The sequence below is a fragment of the Gossypium hirsutum genome, chromosome A09 (genome assembly GCF_007990345.1).
Source record: "Gossypium hirsutum isolate 1008001.06 chromosome A09, Gossypium_hirsutum_v2.1, whole genome shotgun sequence".
Taxonomy (NCBI): Eukaryota; Viridiplantae; Streptophyta; class Magnoliopsida; order Malvales; family Malvaceae; genus Gossypium; species Gossypium hirsutum.
In genome coordinates, this window is record NC_053432.1 from 85,296,036 (window position 1) to 85,318,310 (window position 22,275).

General features: G+C 34.9%; 2 protein-coding genes, 1 long non-coding RNA gene and 1 pseudogene across 4 annotated transcripts; all 4 read right to left on the bottom strand.

The window, feature by feature from the left end:
* Positions 1–3,498: 3,498 nt before the first annotated feature.
* LOC107939826 (splicing factor-like protein 1) lies at positions 3,499–7,149 on the bottom strand. 2 transcript variants are annotated; one of them, XM_016873210.2, is made up of 2 exons: positions 4,475–7,149; positions 3,499–3,744 (listed from the first exon to the last, which is right to left on the bottom strand). In XM_016873210.2, the coding sequence occupies exon 1, from the start codon at positions 6,869–6,871 to the stop codon at positions 4,511–4,513; it is 2,361 nt and encodes a 786-aa protein (XP_016728699.2). In that variant the 5' UTR covers positions 6,872–7,149; the 3' UTR covers positions 3,499–3,744; positions 4,475–4,510. The 2 variants fall into 2 exon arrangements, with proteins under 2 accessions (XP_016728699.2, XP_040933358.1); XM_041077424.1 differs by having other exon boundaries at positions 3,499–3,631; positions 4,475–6,938.
* Positions 7,150–10,310: 3,161 nt separating this feature from the next.
* LOC121203295 (uncharacterized) lies at positions 10,311–14,670 on the bottom strand. Its single transcript, XR_005901505.1, has 3 exons — positions 13,685–14,670; positions 13,229–13,369; positions 10,311–11,387 (listed from the first exon to the last, which is right to left on the bottom strand). It is a non-coding gene; the product is annotated as an uncharacterized lncRNA (long non-coding RNA).
* A 589-nt stretch (positions 14,671–15,259) lies between these two features.
* Positions 15,260–19,784, bottom strand: LOC121203519 (uncharacterized; annotated as a pseudogene).
* A 267-nt stretch (positions 19,785–20,051) lies between these two features.
* Positions 20,052–21,926, bottom strand: LOC107939813 (eukaryotic translation initiation factor 3 subunit E). The gene is made up of 4 exons (XM_041077790.1): positions 21,555–21,926; positions 21,048–21,275; positions 20,832–20,953; positions 20,052–20,284 (listed from the first exon to the last, which is right to left on the bottom strand). Exons 1-4 carry the CDS (start codon positions 21,705–21,707, stop codon positions 20,194–20,196), a joined length of 594 nt encoding a protein of 197 aa, XP_040933724.1. The 5' UTR covers positions 21,708–21,926; the 3' UTR covers positions 20,052–20,193.
* Between the last annotated feature and the right edge of the window lie 349 nt (positions 21,927–22,275).

Below are 22,275 nucleotides of genomic sequence, written 5' to 3' on the forward strand. Positions count from 1 at the left end.
ATTCGATTAATTGGATTAATTTTATACTTATTGTAACCAAAAATTAAAAAACATATAATTAATGTTTTATTTTCGTTTAATGTTATTTCAGTTAATTCGGTTAAAAAACATATAATTAATTTGATTAATTCGGTTAATGTTATTTCGGATCGATTAACCAATTGAACACCCTTAACTATCATATCTAAAAAAACCGCTATGTTTAGCAATAATGAAAAACACTAAAAATTAATAAACACATTTTTTTCACAAAACTATTCTACCTTTTCTTGCTCTAAAAACACTTTTCAACCACAACAGTAATAGAGATCTAACCTTAAATTAGGTTCTCTAGTTTGACTTTTTTTTTTAATTGAATTCTCTACTTTCTTTTTTTATTTTATTTTTTAAACAATAAAAAATGATACATTAGGATGTTCTTTTAACCATATAAATTAAAGAAAAATACATACTTGATAGTATTAGCATTTTATTTTTATGTTGTAACCATCCTCACATCACATCTGAAATTTGATATTAGAAGCTCCCTAACTAACGATTGACAGACACACTACGATCGAATGCATCAAAACTTTTTCAAGGACTGGGAGGGATAGGAGATCCTCCTATATAGTCCAGACTCCATTTAAACATACTTGTGCTACTTTCCTTAAAGCTTTCCAGGCATCAACTCCAAAGTAACTGAGCCTATTGTATTTGTAAATGTAATTCAAAACACCGGTCCGCAAGACCTCAACGACCCTGATCTTTAAATCTAGAAGCGCTTCCCGGCCAGAAAAGCATTGCTTGATTTTTTTCATTAGAAGACAGACGACATTATAGTTAAACAAGAATAAAAGTTAACATATACCGAAAAGGGGATAAAAGTTCCGTAAGGAAAACTTGGTTTGATAAAGACACCAAAACAATATTGCCCAATTGAGGATTCGGGACCAGCTTTTCAGAGGGAAAAAAACAATTGGGGGAGCAGAGCAACATAATAGTAAACAAAAATAAAAATGTACCGAGAAGGAAATAAATGTTGCGTATGGATGGCTTAATTGGTTGATAAACCAGCCAACTAAAGCATATATGTTCAAATGAGGATTCGGGACCAGCTTTTCAGAGGAAAGACCTAAGACAGCCTTCCTGCCACCAATTAGGGCAAGATCTTTACTGCTAGCAAAAAAATACCCAGAGGAATAATATGAGACCTGCAAAGTAATTATTGTTGGCAATTTATTTGGGCATATAAGCCTCATTATCATCAAATTGTGCTATGATTATAATGGAAATATAAAGCAAGTCATAAAAGGAATGAGCCACAGGTGTAATTAACTTCAAGGTTGTCTCAATGCTGTCCAGAAAACCAGATCCAAGGTACAAAACACAAGGATTTCCACTCATCTAAGAGAAAAACTGTGAATTATATCATATACAATAACCAACTTCTGGACACTTGATATATAGGAGATCCAACAAGAAGCGCCACTAAGCAGCTAACAGAATATACAAAAATTCTGAACTCCATTATATAAGCACACTACACCAACACTCTCCTAACGCTACACACAAAATGGGAACAAAGCCATTCATTCTATTGAAGACCATGAAGCTAGGCCAGTACTAGCCGATATACCAAAAAGCTTTCATTGGAGTCCACAAAAACTTCTGACAGCAACACATACCTTGCAAAACATCCCATTATCTCAAAACATGCAAACCCTGACCAACTTACTCAACAAAATAACAAGGTCAGATAAGGTGGTCAAAAAAAAATGTGGATGAGGCTGTCTGCCTCAGTATTTAACCTACCAGGATTACAGAATGAAAAATCCAGGATAATGCAGAGCGGTGGTTTACTAGTTTCACCATAATTAAAAGACATTGCAATATGCAGATTAATCTTGGTTTAAAACTATCTCCAGCCTCACAAATACCAAGCACAAAAGAAAAAGGCAAAAGAAGAAACCCAAGTGGTTAATCAGTATAGACACGGAATATAAGCACACCAACATGTGAAATTAACGATACAGAATGGAACTGTCAGTCTCAATATTTTATCATCAATGAATTCCCCAGAAAAGCAAGTACATAAGAAATAGTATTCACCTTTTCATATATATGACATCAAAATTCATCCTTACAAACCAGGCACCAATTCTAAAGTTTTAGAAACATAAGGTCAGTAATGCATCACCAACAATTCTAAATTATTAAAAGACGGAGAAGGAGCTAGCAATACTATGCTCCATTAGAAAAAAAAACTGCAGCAAGACCATACCACTATTTTATTTTGAGGCAGTGCATGAATGTTAAAAGCATCCTGGGTTAGGTTACACCAACACAGGTTAAACCTAATCTATGTAGCACAGTAAATGAAATGGTCTGATACATAAAAAAATAGTTGCCATGGGAATTATATAATGTTAGCAAAAAAGTTAAAAATAAAACTTGAATAAGGAAAATAAAAAATGCAACGAAATCTGCAATCCAACAGTTGAAAACACATTAAGGTTATGTATAGTGGATCATATAATAGTTAATCAGCTCATCAGAGCTTTATAATCATCATGTCAGTTCTTCACTGAAGACCATACCAAGTTTTACAGATTCCAAAAGTCAATTTGCCATGACTAGGATCATAATGGCCTAAGTTGCCTGCACCAAAAGATGAGTGTTCCTTACTAAGTTTTTCCATATATCTGGAAGATCATACCCCCCTTAACCATGTCATAACATTTGTCGGACAAGGATACTTAAAGAAAGATGAAGAGACAGAGTAACATCTAACTTAAGCAGTCAATAGATAATAGCTATTGAGAGTGTTAACATTTAACTTAAGCAGTCAATTAGAACAACCAAAACCTATTAGAGAAGTATTACTAGTTCAAAGATTGCTCTTCTTTGTCCTAATATGTCGTATGCTTAAAGAAATATGAAGAGATGAAAGATTACTCAAAAGGCATAAATCAAACTTCTTAAATTTACAACTATCCAACTTTAAGTTGGACCATGTACAACCTCTATTGATGAGTCAAACACTTGTCATTCTCTTTCCCACACAGACTGCAATCATGGGAGCTATTTCTCCGCTCAAGAAGCAGAAAAGACAAAATGAAAAACCAAGTGGCTATAAAGACGTCGTTTCTTTCACCAGCCAGATCTGAACTTAGAAGATACATCAGTGTAATATAAAGACAAATAGAATCATAGAAAACACACACACACAAATACATATAATAGAGAGAACATAACCCTGCAGCCTTAATATTAACAAATTACCTCCAACAACCAGAAACGACAAACGCTAGAAAGCTTCCAGGCACAGCAACTAGGCAAATTTAACCTTACAAATAAAGGGCATTATAACCAGGAAATAGCATAATATGCTAAACTAATTGACAAAGCTGTCAAACAATCCCCGAGAGAAGTAAACATAATAACAAGAAATGTCAGGAACCATTTGTGGAAAACAGCTTGACAAAATGGAACCATAGTAACACTAGCAATCAGACGAAAAACAGAAACCCAATGTGAATTCATAGAACATAAAACCAAGTCCTACAGGTTGATTGAATATTTCATATTAATAAAATTTGAACGGCCTTTTCAGAATGCAACCTCATGAACTGAACTTGTATCCAAGTCTCTGCAAATATCATAACAGTACAGGAAGGTTAAAGATGTGAGTCCCAAACTTCCAACAAAGTCATGGCAAGAGGTAAGAAATCAGGTTCACAAGAGCTCCAAGAAACATCAGTCCTGTCAATTATGTAATAATAACAAGGGAAATGGTTAAGAATGTAAACATAAAATAACAGGAGACTTGGAAGATAAAATCTGTAGCATTTATATGCGAAACCCAAAAGCAGAAGGCATTTTCCCGAAGGAAATATGCAGATACTGTGAGGTCCAAGCAATATCATAACTGATCACTGCACTATAATGTTAAACTATAATCTTTAACATGACACATATTTGTTTCCTTTCCAAATATTCCAAGTTGAACAATTCTAAGTCATTAGAAGAAGACTGGCTTGAACACTTATTTCCTTTTCAAATATATAAAAGTCACATGAGATTACCAAGAAAAAATGGTATGGATGGTTAAAAGAAAAGTTAAATAATGAAAGATGTAAAGATAAGAAACAATCAGTTGAAAACTCCTATTACAAACCCTGATCATGGACTGACAGAATTCTTTATTTTAGATCAGTTTATTTTTTAATGCACAGAATGTAAACTAAAGAAAAGCACTATCAATCTTAGGCTCTAACTTTCTTATAAGTAACCAAAATTTTGCAACTGCAGCGACCAAAAAAAAAACACATTGCCATATATACAGATGAGCAATTGGCTTGTATGGTCATACCAGAACCACATGGCACTGTTAAAAGTATTCGGATAGTTAAGTCATGGTTTGTTAAAAATGAAAATAAAATAAGAAAAAAGCACATGACCATAGATGAAGAAAACACGTTTAACACATTACCTCTCCGCATATAACCACCAACGGTGTAAATTTGCATCACTTCATCTCTGCCATGAACTTCTCATACTCAGTATCTGCACCATAGGTTGTTTTCTCTCCAGAGGATGCTGCCGGAGTCAAAAGAGGGTTTGGAGCCCAAGGGACATTACTAAGGCTCTGAGAATTATCTGTGGAAGATGTAGGTAGTGGAGGAGGGGGAGGGGGGGGAACTGCATTGTAATAAGAAGAGTAACCTAAAGAAGATGTAGGATATGCAGATTGTGAATTTGGAGGCATTGCAGTCATTGAGTTCCCGTAGATATTAGCAGGCATAGCTGGGGCAGACGTGCTATTTTCAGATTGCACTCCTGGTGGAAAACTTTGTGCTGTTTCACTAGAAGTCACAGGTGGAGGTGGAGGTGCAACACCAGGAGGAACCGTCTGCATTTGTGGGGGATATTGCAAACCATAAGGTGGCATAGGCTGACCATGAACAGGAGGATAAATGGTTGAGCCAGGAGGAGGAGGGGGAGGAGGGGCATAAGGGGCATAAGGGGGAGGAGGAGGAACTGGTGGTCCCCATGGAACTGGATTTCCCGCATAACTAGCAGGAGCAGCATTAGGAATAGGACCTCCAGTTGTAAATTGTCGTGATGGATAGGCACCAACTGGCTGACTAGAGACAGGGTAAGCGGGCATTGACAATGTGGGTGGACCAGGAGGCACAGCAGGTTGTGGTGGCTTGCCAGCAACTCTCACAGCAATGGTTCTTCCCTCTAGAAGACTACCATTCATTCCCTTAATAGCATTGTTTGCCATGTCAACACTAGCATACTTCACAAAACCATACCCTTTACTCAGTCCAGTAACCCGGTCCTTGATTACCTTTGCCATCACAATATCACCATAAGCAGAAAACAAACTAATCAAACCATCATCATCAAGACTAGGAGGCAAGTATCCAATGTACAAATTAGTATCATCATATTCTTTGGGGGGCTTAACAGCATTGGAACCTAAGCCAGGGTGTGCACTTCCAGCAGCTCCAGAGCTGCTAGCCCAAGGAGGATTGCTTCCAGAACTGACTGACGAAGAGTTTTGCTTGTTAGCTGAATCAGGGACAGTACCACCTAGCTCAGCCAAGAAATTCTGATATTCATCATCCATTTTCTTCCCTGTAGTTCCCTTCATTGGACAATCGATTGTTGGATGCCCACCATCACCACAAATCTTACATAAAACATCACTCTTAAAGGTTGAGGTGCGAGAAGGACATGCATATTGACGGTGCCCAGGCTCACCACACAACCTACAATACTCTTCATCTCTTATTGTTCCATTCAACGCAGCAAGTTCCCTCAACTGTTGCCTCTTATGCTCATTTAATACTTCATCTACAGGCTGCAAGAGCTTTTCCACCATTGCTGCAGCAGCATCAAGTGATTCTTGTGTTTCGGCCTCAACCAAAACATGCAAGTCCTCGTTCTCTGCAGGATCAGGCTTCAAATCTCTCTTCTGCTGCAGCCTACCTTCTTTCACGGAACCTTTACCCCTAATTACAATCTTCGCACCCGTTTCCTTCTCCATCCTCTTTTGGGTATTCCCTCTAGGCCCAATAATCAAGCCGATAAAATTGTAGCCTGGGTATTCTTTCATGGGTATATAAAGCTTCTTCTGAAGCTTTGGTGGCCTATAGTCAGCTGGTGGCTTAAACGCAGGATTCTTCTTAAGAATCTGAGATATAATTTCTTGTCGTTCTTTGGTCAATCTCTCTCTTGCCCGGTATTCCCTGGTGTTAATCCTAATTCCCAAATTATCATATATAGGTTCAGGCGAAGGAGACCTAGCTCCCTCAGGTCTATCATCCAAAGGCAATCCAGATTGAAGCATCCTACTAATCTCTAGAAGCCTACTATTCAAAGCTTGAATCTCAGGGTCAAATTGGATACCTCCAGTGAAATCCTTCATAAAATCAGGGAGCTGAATCACGGGCTTGGGCTCATCATCTGCCCACCGGGACTTCCTCTTCTTGGTTCCAGAGGCAGACTCATCATTACCTGTCTGGTGGTTGTTGGAATTTGAGGGCGGGTCCCAGCGGCTCCTCCTTCGCCTTCTGCTGGTGGTCTCCTCTTCCCCGCCAGAATAATCCTTGTCTGTGGTACCGCTATGGGTGTTAGTTAACCCATTTTCCGACAGTAGAGGCTTGTGGATGTCGGGTTTAAATGAAGAAGTATTGTTAATAGTATTGGAATGGGCATCGGGATTAGACAGGGCACCGTTGTTGGCGTTGTTGTGTTCAAGGACAGGATCGGAATCGAATGTCTGAGATGGAGGCGGAGGAGGGTTTTGGTTGTATGAATTTAGGGTTTGCACAGAAAAAGATTGGGGATCATTAAGGTTTGTTTGGACAGAATCCATTGGAAGCCAAACAGAGAGCTTAGGGTTCGAGACAGAGAGAGGTGCTATGGACTTGGAGTTGCTACTTCATTTTTATATTTATCAACTTGGACAAATAATGAGAAAACCCAAGGCAGCAGAGCTTTGGAGTTAGCCCAGATAACTTTCTCAAGCCCTGGCCCTATACAGTTCAAGGCCACTCACGATTGGATAAACTAAACATTCAGTTCAAGGCCATGGTTCCGGTGACAAAAGCTATTGGTTCAATTCCGGGGGCACTCGGCTGTGAGCAATCTAGATGTTTTGAGATACTGAAGTCATGTGTTAAGATATGCTTTCTATTTCGAAGTTCAATTTTGAAATTTGAAATCTCGAAATAATAGAATCATGTTTCAAAATATCATCACCTCTTGAGATTTTGGTATCTATTTATTATTCATTGTCTACAAATTAACTACTTTGAAATAATTAAATTTAAAAATAAAAATAAAAAAGCCATCACCCACCACCAAAATTACTATAATTATAATATTTTTGTTTAAAATTATTTATATGAAACCTTTTGTCAATGCAAATAATAAAAAAATTTGAGTAAAAAAATTTTGAGTTAATTAAATTGTTGAGTCTTATTTTATCATTCTGACTTGATTTTAATTTTTTTTTAAAATTGAGTCAAGTGAAATGATATTCGAGTCAAATCGAGTGAAATTGTTCGAGTTAACTTAAAAAATTAAACATGTCAAATTAAAATCTTGTTACGGTATAACTAATTACATTTTAAAGCATATAAATTTGAAACCATATATATTTGAGTACTTTTTCAAAGTAAAATAATTAAAAAAAGTAAGATACTTTTAACATAATAAACTTGAATCATTGATTAACTTATTTTGGTCCCAAAATTATCATTTTAGAATAATTTAAAATTTTAACTTTCTTTATATATTATTTTAAAAAAATTAAAAATTATATATTTTTAAATATATATATTTTTTGGATTTTTATAAATATTTTGAAATTTAAAAATTATTTTATATTTTTGAAAATAATTTTTATTTTTTTTAACTTATGTTGAGAGACAGACTAATTTACTCATTTTCGAAATTGATAGGAACCAAATGAGTATTTACACCAATCTGTTATTCAAATTGTTCAAGATTCAAATTGTAATGTTTACCTCAACTTGAACTTGAAACTCAAATTACTTATTCGAGTTGACTCGAATAATTCAAATAATTCAATTTAATTAACTCAAAATTAAAAAAAATAATTTTTTTTAAATTGAATTGAATTTTACTCACCTCTAGATAAAATTATTAAAAAAAGGTTAAATTTTACTATTAGTCACTGTACTTTACAAAAGTCGTAGGTTTAATCCTTTTAATTATATTTGATCATTTTTAGTCATTGTACTTTTCAAATTTTGAAAATTGAGTCCTAACTTGTAATATCTCTTTCTCAACTTAGAAAGTTTTGGGCCCCATAGGCCCATATAAGAGACATTAAACATATGTATGAAAGTTTTTAATTTAGAAGAAATTTTATGACTGATTTTTACATGATTGATCATATTAAGTTCGGTAATGCCTAATACCCTATTCTAGGCTCGGAATACTGGTAGGGGGTGTTACACTTCTTCTCTTAATCGCTCAATCGCTCAGAAGCCAATAATTGAGCCCCTTCATTTGCTTGTTTTGGCACATCTGGAACCTGATACAAATAGTCTTAATGTTACAGATATAAGCTCCTAAAATTGACCTTTCAACTCTGTTTGCTTGCAGCTTTCGAATGAAGGTGAAGGAATCATCCTTGATTTCCACTCTCGACAAATCCATTTGTAGACCCATCACAGCCGCTTGAAAGCAAACCATAGCCTCTGTTGCAAAAGGAGAAGGTATGTTGCCAAGCATGGTTGTTTTCTAACATAACACAGAACCAAAACCATTTCTAATAAGGATACCCGAGCAAGATTTGCTATGTGTTTGCAATCGTTGGACAAAAACATGTTAGCGAACATATAATTAATTATAAATAAACACATATAAAATAAAATATAAATAAAATGATTTATAATTAATTTTTTAAATACAAAAATCAAACAAAAAAATGATTTTACATTCATTGTACTTTTCAAATTTTGAAAATTGAGTCCTAACTTGTAATATCCCTTTCTCAACTTGATCACTGAGTCCAAGCTATAAGATATTACATTCATTGCCCGAGCAAATACAGTCAATTATACAGTAATATAATCATTCAAACATACAATTATATGTTAAACACACTTACATTATGATATACAATCAAATATGAGTTTAATAGAGCTTAACAAATTTCTTTTGTTAACCCGAGCATGAAATATGATCAAATTGCAAAGTTTTAAAATTTCAAAGTCGACGTCATGACGTCACCTCCTCCACATCGTGAAGTTGCAGACCAGTTTATCACGTCATGACCTGTAACACTCTATACCCTACCTAGAAGTTTCGACTAGATTTTGGAAGTCACAATGGCCACCGAGATAGCTCAAAACAAAATGCCATTCAGTTATCTTAAAACCAGATAAAAATACTTATGTACTAGCTTTGAACCCAAAATGGACTTAGTAATCTTAATTTTGAAGTAATACGACGTAAAAGTAATTGAAATTTCGAATGAACACTTAAAACTGTCTAATTTTCCAAGTAACCAATATACCTTAAATCAAATGTCAAAGCCCGGAACAATTAAGTTAACTTCAATAGAGAATCCCATATTGCAGTTTACTTAAACTTATTTACAAAACCAATTGAACCAGATCAAAATACTATAGAAAACTTATTTGAATCAAACCAGAACGAAAAACTCTGAGATCCTGCGATCCGCTGAGTTCGAGACCTATCCACTCGATTTACCTAGAAGAGAGAAAACTAAGAGAGTGATCTACAAAAGCTCAATGGTATTGAAAAACAGCGCAAATAAGTGGTGTTATCAATCGTCCAAGCATAACAAAAATATTGAATAATTCACGATATCCACACACATTGAATAAACGAATCAGTACGCAAATAACACAATCAGACGTATATGCAATACACACTTGAATGCCAAAACAAATACAATGTAGCCCCACCTACCTAACCATTACACACCATCCCCGTCTGTTTAATCACACCAAATAGGGTTTACTAGACCCTTCCATCCTCTACATACCAGTTTTGGGTTATGGTGGACCCATTCAGCCAAATCACACAGTTATAAGGTAGTTTGCCACTTGAATTATTGCGGTTTTATTGCCAAATTAAATTGTGCAGTTAAATTGCCAAATCAAACTTCTTTCACTTCATATTAAGATCACAAACTCATATGCAAATGCAGATAACATAATCAATACGAATATATAAAATTGAACATAACCATTTTCCGAACTTGCACAACCAATACACATTGTAATCAGTTCAGTTTAACAGAATCAGCGTCAGAATCAAACATACTCCTATTCAGATACGAATTAACGAAACAACAATGAACACACTTTCAATTATCACATCCAGACATTCTCACATTACAAACTTAATTTACCATATCACTAGGTATTCACTCGAATAACGAACTAAACCGTACGAATACATATTCTTATACAATTGAGAAGTAAAATGCACTTAAATAAACCTTCCTCTCATAGAAATAGTGCCCTAACTGCTTTTACAAAGATGTAAGCAAACTCGAAATCACTCGAGGACTAAAACGAAGTAATATGCAAAAAAAGATGGAAAACTACAAAAATAACGCCACATGGCCGTATGGAAGGGTCCAGACCGTGTGACAGAGGGACACGCCTATGTGACTAAGGTACACGCCTGTGTGAGCTAGCCTTGTAGCTCATTGTCAATTTTAAGTACAGAGGGGACACGTCCATATGGCCAAGACACACGTCCGTGTGAATAAGGTACACGGTCGTGTGCACAGGCTATGTAACTTACTAACTTGCAGGACACAGGGAAAGCATGACCGTGTGACCTGTCCCGAACCGTGTAACAAACAATTAACCTAATATCCAAGTGGCACATGCCCGTGTGGCTGCCCATATGGTTTAAAAACCTCCCCAAAGCTTACTGCAAAACACGAAAATCAACCACAAATTTTGTAACACCCTTAACCCATATCCATCATCGGAATAGGGTTACGAGGCATTACCAGACTTACACTAGCATTTATACAAAACCGAGTCATAATTTTTCATTCCAAATCAAAACTTTTCAAGTTACGCCATAAAGTCCCTAATATGGGCCTACAAGGCCCATTACATGCTTTAGAAATGATTTGGAACTAAATCGGTAACTTTGGAAAACTTTGAAAAAATTTTCTTGAAGTTAGGGGCACATGCCCGTGTGGTCGGCCCTTATGGCTCCCATGGCCGTGTGGCCAGCCCGTGGGCAATTCTAACTTGTAATTTCTTAAGCATCAAAGGGGCACACCGGCTTGAGCACACGGCTTGAGCACACGCTCCGAAGTGTCCACATTTGACGGTCTCTAAAGTAATGACCAAGCATACCACCTATGGCACATAGAAAACAGAAGTCTGTAATTGATCATATTAAGATAAATAATCAACCTCCAACAAGAAGGACCACAAAGAGACCAATTGTTCCAGTGTGAGCAAAATGAAAAGAAAGCAAACAAAGCAGAATACCACAAGAAAAAATCATCTTCAAGCATCATTAAAAACAGAAGTCACTAACTGTGATAATATTTAAGTTCTGCTATAATCAGAATAAATGTACACACAAAAATTAGGACAACATGAACCTTTCAATTTATGATAAGATTTAAGTTCTTGCAAGGCTAAAATGCAAAAGCAATGACTCAATTAAGTTTTCTGAACCCTCAAAAATAATCCAGTTTAAAAATCAGATCAGGGCTTAGGCAAATTGGATTTTAATTGCTAAATAAACAAAGAGCCCCAAAATATAGAGATGCGGAATGCTTTATCCTACAAGAGCACTCACTATATATTTAGCCCACAATGCAGGAGAAAGGTAAGCATGAACACAACCGAGAAAAGTGCTGTACCAGCATTCCTATATAATGAGCTTAAAGCCCTCTCTTATAACAAATGGAACTTAATCGAAATCAAATGCCCCTATAGAAAAATGAGCCTAAGTCAAAATTAAAGTGCAAAAGTCATTGTGAAATGATTATCTCAGAACTACGTACATTCTGTATTCTAAAAGTGAAATGTGAATTCCATCGTACTGATGACAAATCTAAATAAGCAAAGAGCCCCAAAATATAAAGATGCGAAATGCTTTATCCTACAAGAGCACTCACTATATATTTAGCCCACAATGCAGGAGAAAGGTAAGCATGAACACAACCGAGAAAAGTGCTGTACCAGCATTCCTATATAATGAGCTTAAAGCCCTCTCTTATAACAAATGGAACTTAATCGAAATCAAATGCTCCTATAGAAAAATGAGCCTAAGTCAAAATTAAAGTGCAAAAGTCATTGTGAAATGATTATCTCAGAACTATGTACATTCTGTATTCTAAAAGTGAAATGTGAATTCCATCGTACTGATGACAAATCTAATACTGCAGTTCTAGGCAGTCCTAAATAGATTAACCAAAGTTAAAGTGGTTTAAATCTAATTTTCAGTCGGTTTCGATAATTTCCCTAAATAGTCCACAAACTTTGGCAACTTAGAACAAACCTAATAAACTACTCCAACTTGGGCATGGACGGCAAATGTAGATATGGATAACTTTGGCCCAAAATTCAAAGATACAGGTCCAAAAGTGGAACCACTACCAGGGTCTTTTAGTCGTCAGTGTGGAGCTGTCTTATCCTAAGTTTCCCAAACCCTTTTATGATTCATTTGAGGTTAGAATCTCTGGAAGGCAGGTCTTTTATGAGCGTCAGCACAATTTAGTTGCATCATTGTTGGTGCCAAACCATTTTTTTCTCAGCCAACCTATTCTTCCTCTCTGTTTTAAGGTACTATTCACAGCCATTCTCTTTTTCTTAATTGCCAATTTCAAAGCCTATTCCTAAATTCTGGATAAAAAGAAATGGTAAAAACTGCCCGAATATGATTCAAAGCAATTTTATACTATCATAACTATTACCATTCCCAGAAAAAAAAAAGGAGCCTATGAAGCTAATCTATCAACAAGATTAAGAAAAAAATTTTAAGTAACACGAACCAGAGAAGGCTGAGGATGTTTTACCGAGTGCCAAGATTAGAGTGTATTGAATTTATAAAAGATGGAAATGAAAAAGAAGATTAATAAAAGCCATTGAATTTGACCGAAATCTACGAAGATGAAAGATCTGAAAAAAATTCCAATCCACCAAAAATGTCGTTGATGAAAGCAAAAGCATATTGGACTACTTACTAGTTTGCAGGTGATGATGCCCCAAAAGCATGATGCTAGCCAATAAAATTCTTCAGTTGAAAAGGAGGGCAAATCTGCCATACTGCTGGTAGAGAAAGACATGGTAAGACGAAATTGAATCAAAGACATGTGCAAACCTATCTGTCAGAAACAACAGTTGCAAAGTTCAGTTCAAAACAAATAATTACCATAGGGTATATATAAGAACATCATACTAGTAACCCAACCAAGTAAATTGAACAACGGTTTAGCAACAAGCATAAGAAATGAATGAGAAAATGGAAATTAAAAAGAAGTATCCAACAATGTCCTTAAAATTTTTCCATAAAAGAGATTAAAACAGTAAAAGAGACTTTGAAAAAAAAAATAAAGGCAGTCAACACACAATGCAAATTACTAGCAGACAGAGATGGCCTTACCTTTACAAACAAATCAAAAGGTAAAATGAGAAGATACTTGGTTACTTGCAGAGAAAGGAAAGGTGGGGAAGGGAGGGATGTTGGCGGGGAGGTCAGAGAAGAGAGGAGAAGACTTTATTACTGATGTTGGGTGTCTCTCCTAACCGAGATGGGTGTTGCTCAGTTTTAATAAATAATCTCTAGAAATAAGAATGGACGGTCTGCGGTCGTCCGCGTACCTTTTTCTTTTTTTCTTTTTGTAATAAAAGGTGCTCTACATGAGCACAGAGCCACGTACAGAAACAGTAATAAGAGATTGGATGATGAGTTCCTCGGGAATATTGATCCATCCCAATTAGAGGTTCATTAAGCTTCACTAGCAATTATGTGGAAATTTTATGTAATAAATTAAAAAAGTTATAATATTTAATATTTAAGTGTATTGATGAATAGGCATTATCAATTAATCAAAAATCTGATTGATAAATGATAATAACTCAAAATTTTAATATATATTATAAACATTAATACTAAGTGTTTAAATAGTTATTAATATTTTAAAAAAATTATAATATTTAATATTCCAAGGTACACCACTACCATTATAGACACTGCTAGTCCAGAGGTTATGTATTACCAATCAATTAAAAACCTAGTAAAGAAAATATCAAAATCACTCGGATTCAGCAACTTATATCAGAATTTTTTGTAACTATTTAAATAAACAATTATTATTTAATACAATTAAAATAGTGCATGGTCGGCAAAACATTCTAGTAGCATATAGATTGGATTGGCTGGAATAATGTGCATTCAATGCCACTAGGACAAAGATTTGCAGCCAGCACAAGAAGGGGCATCCATCTGCTCCTTCAGTCCTAGTTCTTTTAATTGCTGCTGTTTTCTTCCCCAATCCACATCAATTTTTCTTTACGATATACACTAATTTTTTGAGCAAAGAAAAGATTTCTTGCAGGTAATAGTGTACTACAAGATAAAAAGAATAAGCTGCAAAAGGCAGAGAGAGAGACAGAGATATTAAGCTATGACCTTTGGCACAAGACCCTGATTAATTGCTCCTTCAGATGGCAAAGATGTAAAGTTGATAGCTGACTGTCAATGTGAACTTCCTCTGACTACATATAGGTTTAAAAACTATCGTGTCAGTCTGCTGCTATCTTAACCAGGAGAGAGAGAGAGAGAGAGGGAGAGAGAGTTACCATACCGTCCATTTCTCTTCTTAAATCTAACATGAAACTTTCCTTTCTTGGAGTTATGCTTGATCAAAGAGAAATTTTCCAAGTGACCTCTCTGTCCATTTGCAAGTTGATGTGATGGTTCTAAACTTGCCACCATAGATGACAAATATTCCAGAACAGCTCTAACCCTAGCCTCATGAAGGTCTGAATGTAATAACCAAAAGATACGGGAAATCTGATCTGCAAACATCAACAAATACCACTGAGAAAGCACCCATCATTACAGGTATCACTTATACCACCCATCAATTTCAAAAGTATCTACTAAAAGCCAGGAACATTCCCTTTAAAAATCAAGAAGGAATGTGTTAAAAACATAGAATTTTGCAGACAGAACTGAAACTATTCCAAGAGAACTAAAGACAAATCACATGTCTAGGAAAGTTGAGAAATTTCAAAACAAACAATTCCAGGGTGAAGATTGTAGCAGAAAAGTATAAACAAAGCTTTACAAGCGTGCAACTGATGACACAGATGTATGTCTCAACATTTCATCTACCTGGTAGAAATAGAAGAATGCAATACAATCAGAAAAAGAAGAATACCACTTAAGGTAGAAAATTGGAGGCAGAAATTCTAATAGCAAGCATTCAGCGAGACGGGACTGAAAACTAATTTCATAATAGTAAGTTTCTAAAGTTACAAAAATCTCTTCTATTTAACCCAGTGTAGAGGGGGGTGGTTAATTTCTTAACCTTTTCTAACAAGAATTTCCATATTTAAATTTAAATTTATCATTATTAAAGACTTAAAGTCCCGTAAAGCTAGCAATTGAGCTAAGGGGAATCTTCTCAAGTAGAAAAGCTAATCAATCTTCCTATTAACAACTTTCAAGTCTACTTCAATCCAAATTGCATTCAGTGATTAAACATTTTGTACTATAATAAAAAAACCATGCAAGATCAACTTAATAACAAGCATGCAGAAATAAATGAACATAGGCTTTACTATTTTTTAAGCTCTGGGCCATACTATCTCCATAAGTGGCAACTCAAAATTCAATACAATTTAGAACATAGTAATGAGCATCAACCAAGACATTGCAACCTTCAATGTCAAGGTGTATGCCTAGCAATTGCACCTTAGCGCCAAATGATAAAAGCACCCTAGAGCCTTTAGGAAAAGTACATTCGATCACACATGCACGCCTAGTGCATCTAGATACACTTTTCTGTGAGGCAATAGGTGCAAAACAAAAACCCAACTACTTCAAGTTCAATTAGGTTTCTTTTTCCTTTTAATTAATGTGCATAATATTTGCATATCCAACAACAGGCAAGAACAACATGGGATCGTAAGGAAATCATGCAGATTGGTCTATTAATGAAAAAAAAATTGCACATTTTGTAGATAAGCTGGAGCACAATTTAGAGTTTATTATCATAACTATATATATTAACCTTGGTATATAAATGGATAGACACATATATCTTATGCCTTACTGCACTTAGGCAAGCTCTTTTTTTAAAGTTTTTGCCCCTCGCACCTCAGGAAATAAAAGAATTTTAGCACCTAGAATGCACCTTGTGCCCTTGACCATACGAATTCTACCTATCAGTCATAATATTTTCAGGTACTTTGTTGTTATTAAAGGAAACTTCCTTGCACCTTCTTGAGAAATAAGAAGACATGTTTAACAAAAGTTCTAGACAAAATTTCGTGTTCTTGCACATATTAGAATAGCATATTAAACAAAATCATATTAAGCTCCAAACTTCTTGATTGTACTCCATTCCAGGCTAGAGACAACTCCCAGCTAGATATCCAACAAAAATATTTTGAAAGAAATACTAATCATGCAACGCCAGTATGCTTACTTGGATTTTGTCTATACTTCACCTTTTTTTTTTCTGTACATTGAAATTTTACTAGTAAAAAAAAGTCCAAGATTCATTCAATCAAACATTAGCAAACAGGATAGAGAGGATTACTGAGTCTATGGCAATAGAAAACCGGATATTTCCACCTCCTACCAGTCCTACAAACAATCAAAAGCAACAATAAAAAAAACCCAACAAAAACCATAAATGAATTTACTCAACAAACAATCAAAAGCTTATGTTGATCTTTCAAACTTGAAAAGGATTTGCAAAAGATTTACCTTCGCCAAGTTCAATAATTGAATTGTACAACTTATCCATATGTTTAACTTCCGTAAAAACATTTGCAGTACTCGAAACCAAAGCTTCATTGGGAAGAGCTGTGAAGTTTCCACTACCTGCTAATTGATCCTTCCAACCAGGTGGATCACTGTAACAATCTAAAATTTGAATCCTGAGATGTCACCCAAAAAGATTTAATTAAAGGAAATAAAGCAGAACTCGTGCAGTTTTACAGCTTTAATTTATCAGGAAATTGGTTAAATTTCGTTTCTTCATTTAGAAAAAACAGTTAGAGCCAAAAAGAAATTCACCGTTTATCCGATGAAGCGACGTCAGTTCCTTTGTTTTTCAGCAAATCCAAATAAAACATGGATTCCAGGAAAATGAAACGACGACAAGGCCTCTGCAACAGATAATAACTAAATAATTTTCCTAATTTCAAGTTAATAAAGGTTAACAAAACAGTTTTCCGAGAAGAAAATCAAAGGAAAGCGAACCGTGACTCAGGTTTTCCTGCCAAAATGGAGGAGAAGAGCTGAGAAAGCACGTGAGAAAACACTTGTAAGGCAAGGGAGAAGCGACAGAGTCCTTGATGGTGAGCGCAGGCACAAGCTCACCTTCTAGAGTGAGAAGATACTCTGCTGCAGTCGCTGGAATAAGTTAACCAAATACAATGAGAATAAAAAATATGATACAAATGCATGAAAACTCAAGGTAGAATATAGCTGTAGAGCCCAACAAATTTCCTTGTTACAAGAAGCAAGCTAGGATCCTGAGCGCATGTATACAAGAAAATCAACAAGCACTAAATGATGAGACTTGCGAGATAGACCAATTCATAGTCATATAAATGGCATTTCAAGAATAATCTGACAGATTTCTACTAAGCCCAAAAGGTGATGCAACAGATTCAAATACAACCATGTTATAGACTATATATAAAATATAAAATATAAAATATATATTATATATATGACCTGAAGAGCAGATACATTGGTTGGAAAACCATAAATGAACATAACCATTCCCCACGGGCGTCGGCTCTTTGTCCTCCAAGCACCACTCCCTATTTCCCCATTGTGCTGTCTTATTCAACGCAGTGGGTTCACAGTAAATCAGCAATTGGGCAACACTGCCGTTAGATAAATAGTTCAAACTGCAAACTGTTTGGTCAGCTTGAATTTTTTACTAGAGAACCTCATAGGAAAAGAAAACAACTGCAAGCTGATATTATTTAAATGACTTATTAAGCCACATAGATAGTAGCATCAATTTGTTCATGGTAAGTGGTAACGAATCAAACATGAACCAGAAAAGAAACTACACGGTAAATTTGAAGGGAAAAAAACGAAATTTGAATTTAAAGATCATAACCAAGTAAACGTCGAGTTAAAATTGAATTTTCTCAGATAAACCTCAAAGGGTGTAAATACGAATCTAATAAAAGCCTTGGTACATGTACCATTCAAAACACTCGAGCGAGAAGTACAGAATCATGAAGCTGAACCTTAGAGGTAAAATTGGAAAATATATCTTGCCAAAAAAGAAAAGATCAATCTTTGACGGCAAAAAAAAGAAGCATTAGCATCCATAATGTTGATATAAGAAAGAAACACGGTGAGGATGAGGTAAAATATTAATATAGGAAGAGAACAGTAGAATCAGACCCGATATAGGTGTGGCCTTTATGACGATGGCTGAGAGAGGTTAGCAGATAGCAAGCGAAGAACCCTTTTCCCGGCTTGCCCTTATTTTCATTTCCCGATTCTCTTATTTGTTCCTGATTTTCTCCTTCAAGATCCCGGCATTTGAAGTCTTCTGTTCGTGACTTCCTCTGCTTGAAATAGGCATTGAGGGATTTCGAGTCTCCTTTCTCGCTCCTCTTGCTCGCTTCATTGCATCTGGGGCAATTTTCCCCCTTCTCATCTCTCTCCAATTCACTCACAGCACAGCAAATGGACTTGAATTTGGATGTAGTGGAAGTTAATTCGTCAAATTTAAGACAATTAATTCGAGGAAACCTATTAAACAAGAGTAGGGTAACATTGCATTTTACCCCTCTATTAATCTTTGAGATAGTTGATGGGTACACCAAAACTATGGGCACGTTTGGATTAGAGGTGTAATGGAATAGAGGTGTATTGGATTAGAAGTGTAATAGCAAATCAACTGTTTAGTTGAATGTAATGGAATAGAGACGTAATAGTAATCTTGTGTTTGGTTGAATGGAATAGAGGTGTAATAGCATAATGGAAAAAAATTAAAATGACTAGAATACCCTTAGCATAAATTTGTTTAGGTAACTGATTATTGTTATTGTTATTAAATTTTAATAAGATTATTAATATAAATAATAAATAATTTAATCATATTTTAACATAATTATTATTAAATATATTTTTTTATAATATATAATTTGATAAAATATATGAATTTATTAAAATTATAATATATAATATTATAAAATATAATTTAAAATAATTATTATTAAATATAATTTAACAAAAATATATAATTTAATAAAATTCTTAGTATTAAATATTCTTATATGAATTTACTAAAATCATAATATATAATACTATAAAATAATTATTATTAAATATAATTTAACAAAAATATATAATTTAATAAAATTAAATATTCTTATGATTGTATCAACAAACTTCATCAATTTCTTCTATCAAATATTAAAATATTTGAACTTGACTTTGAATAATGATTTTATGATTGTTACTTTACCATCAGCAACCCAAGTTAAATTTACTTAACAACATAATGAATTAGGGTTTTTCTTCATATTCCCAATTATGTATTCTGTTTCCCAATAATGAATTATGTATTCAATTTCATTTTTGTTTCTAGATTTGACTTGCAGCAATTTTGGTCTTCAATGTTGTTTTCTTCGTTTATTTTAACTTTTTTTTGTTATATTTTCTGTAGAAAGATGGATTTTTTATGATTAAACTTTTAGACATGTTTATTTTCAATTTTTTCCACGAGCATTTAGATAAGAAAAATATTAAAACTATTCAAAAGTTACTTGTTTGCTTCAAAACAAATTATATAAGGACTAAATTGCTCATTTTTATATTAGAGGACCCAATTTGCTCTTGAATTTCTAATAGTTTAACCAACAAAAGTCTTACATGACCTAACAAAAAACCTCTCCAACTAAATTGCACGCATAACTTGTTTAGCAAAGTTCATTATATTGTGATACAAGAAAACTGATCTGAGGCAGTACATGAACTGTCCTCTTTCTCTTCCAATGTTCGGCACAACTCATCTACTTCTTCCCTGCATTAGTAAACTGATCACTTAATTTGCTTATATAAAATTCAACATGCAAATACTATACACATTCTCTTAGACATGCTAAAGAGTAAAGACTTCAAAACATGGGGCATATACCATATACACACTTCTAGACATGTTCATTAGTGGTTTAACACTACTTTCTTTGTTTTTGGTTTGATTGCAGTTCTTTATGGGACACATACTTTCTTTGTCAATGCGAAGATATCACCTACTTTAGCCTCAAATCTTTGAACAAACATTTTACAAATTACATGGCAGGCAATGCATTAACTTTTCATATTAAAAAAACCATGCAAATGATAAAATAAATCCACAAAGTTTCTAAACAAGTTCCATTCCAACACAATCAAAACCGAAGCATGTGAACATAGCAGGATCTTGAAACAGAAGTAAGTCATGGCATAAAAAGACAGGAAAATGCACAAAGAACAAATAAGCACAGATGTGACTACCACACAAATGATGCAACTAACAACATCAGTAACAAAACATGGAAACCTTAAGTTTAGTTGTTAAAGTGACATACTTGTCTTGATTAAATAGGTCAATGATCTGTGTTCTTCCATTGTCATGGTTGAAAAAGATGAAGAGGCTCCAATGCATAAGCCATATTCTACTCTGAACTTGGTTCAAAGGTGATGAGAAGCTCTGCAGCAAAAAGACCAATAAATGAGTCAACGAATAATCGGAAAGCAAATTGTCAAAATAAAAACCGAATAATCAATGGGGATATAACCAAAACCTTGGAATCGATTATTTCTTTCAAACGATTAAGTTCTTCAAGAGCAATATCCCAGTTTTGCATCAGTATCTCGGCAGCAAGCTTCCCCCACAATGCACTCAAGCTCCTTTCGCTGTTAGTACATAAAGCCCGATACTGATACAGATAGTCAGCAGCACCAGAGTAGTTGCCACACTCAAATTGGAATTTTGCATACTGATATAATGCCTCTATTTGATCTGGACCAATCTGTTAAAAAAATAATTTTATCCACCATTAAATTTAAAAAAAAACTTCAATTAATTCAAATCCAGGCAAAATCAAAACTGTAACAACAAAGAGCATGCTAGAATTTTAGCACAAGAAAGCATATGCATCTATTTGGTTATTCTTTATATTTTCCTTAAAACTCACATAATGTTATGACTAATACAATTTCACACTTGAATGGGTTATTCACTAAAAATCAAGAATGGGTTAAAATAACATAAAAATAACCTTAAATTCATGAAAAAGGGGGGAACAGACCTGGTAGCGGTCATTAAGCATTTGGAGATTATACTGTTTATCAGCACGCAGTTCCTGAACAGCGTTAGCGTTTTGCAAGAAAGTAACGAGAGGAGCGGCGGCATCTTCCAAAGCTTTGAGACAAGCGACAACCTCGACTCTCCTATCGACCATGTCCTGAGGGACATCATCGGTGCGGTACAGGCTCTTATGGAATATTTGTCTTGTTCAAAAGCTCGATCTTTGCTTTCAAGATCTGTTCATCTGGGTATAGTTGTCGCTCTTGCAAGAACTCCAGCAATGGTTGTAAAGTAAAAGAAAAGAAAAGGTTGAGAGACAGAGGGAGCAAATCGGTTGAGCAAATCGACAGAAGGCAGAAGGAAGGAAGAGGAGACGCAATAGGAAAGCCTATCAGGAGGGTAAAACAGGGAGGGTAAACAAAGCAGCACCTAAACTGAGCTTTGGGGATGTATTACAAATCGGTAAATTTCACCGATTAGGTCAGGAATGTATTACACCCGTAATAGCATTACCATGAACCAAACAAAGGAATAAATGAGGCTTAAGTGGGGCCCACTGATTAGGGGTGTATTGGCAACCAAACATGCTCTAAAGTTTTTATGCTTAAAGGTATATAAATTGTACAAGAATGTTAAGATTTTAAAGTTAAGTTCAGATTGTGTGATGGACACATATGTTGACCAGAGATTTACAGCCCCAAATACTGAAACAAAAGTTTAAA

What these genes read in the sequence shown, in the direction of transcription:
- LOC107939826 (XM_016873210.2), bottom strand. Translation starts at nt 6,871, where the DNA reads ATGGATTCTGTCCAAACAAACCTTAATGATCCCCAATCTTTTTCTGTG.
- LOC107939813 (XM_041077790.1), bottom strand. Translation starts at nt 21,707, where the DNA reads ATGGTCGATAGGAGAGTCGAGGTTGTCGCTTGTCTCAAAGCTTTGGAA. An exon ending in TGCTTAATGACCGCTACCAG is followed by an intron (nt 21,276 to 21,554) that starts GTCTGTTCCCCC and finishes TTTTTTTAACAG; the next exon opens with ATTGGTCCAGATCAAATAGA. An exon ending in AAGAAATAATCGATTCCAAG is followed by an intron (nt 20,954 to 21,047) that starts GTTTTGGTTATA and finishes TTTTTGCTGCAG; the next exon opens with AGCTTCTCATCACCTTTGAA.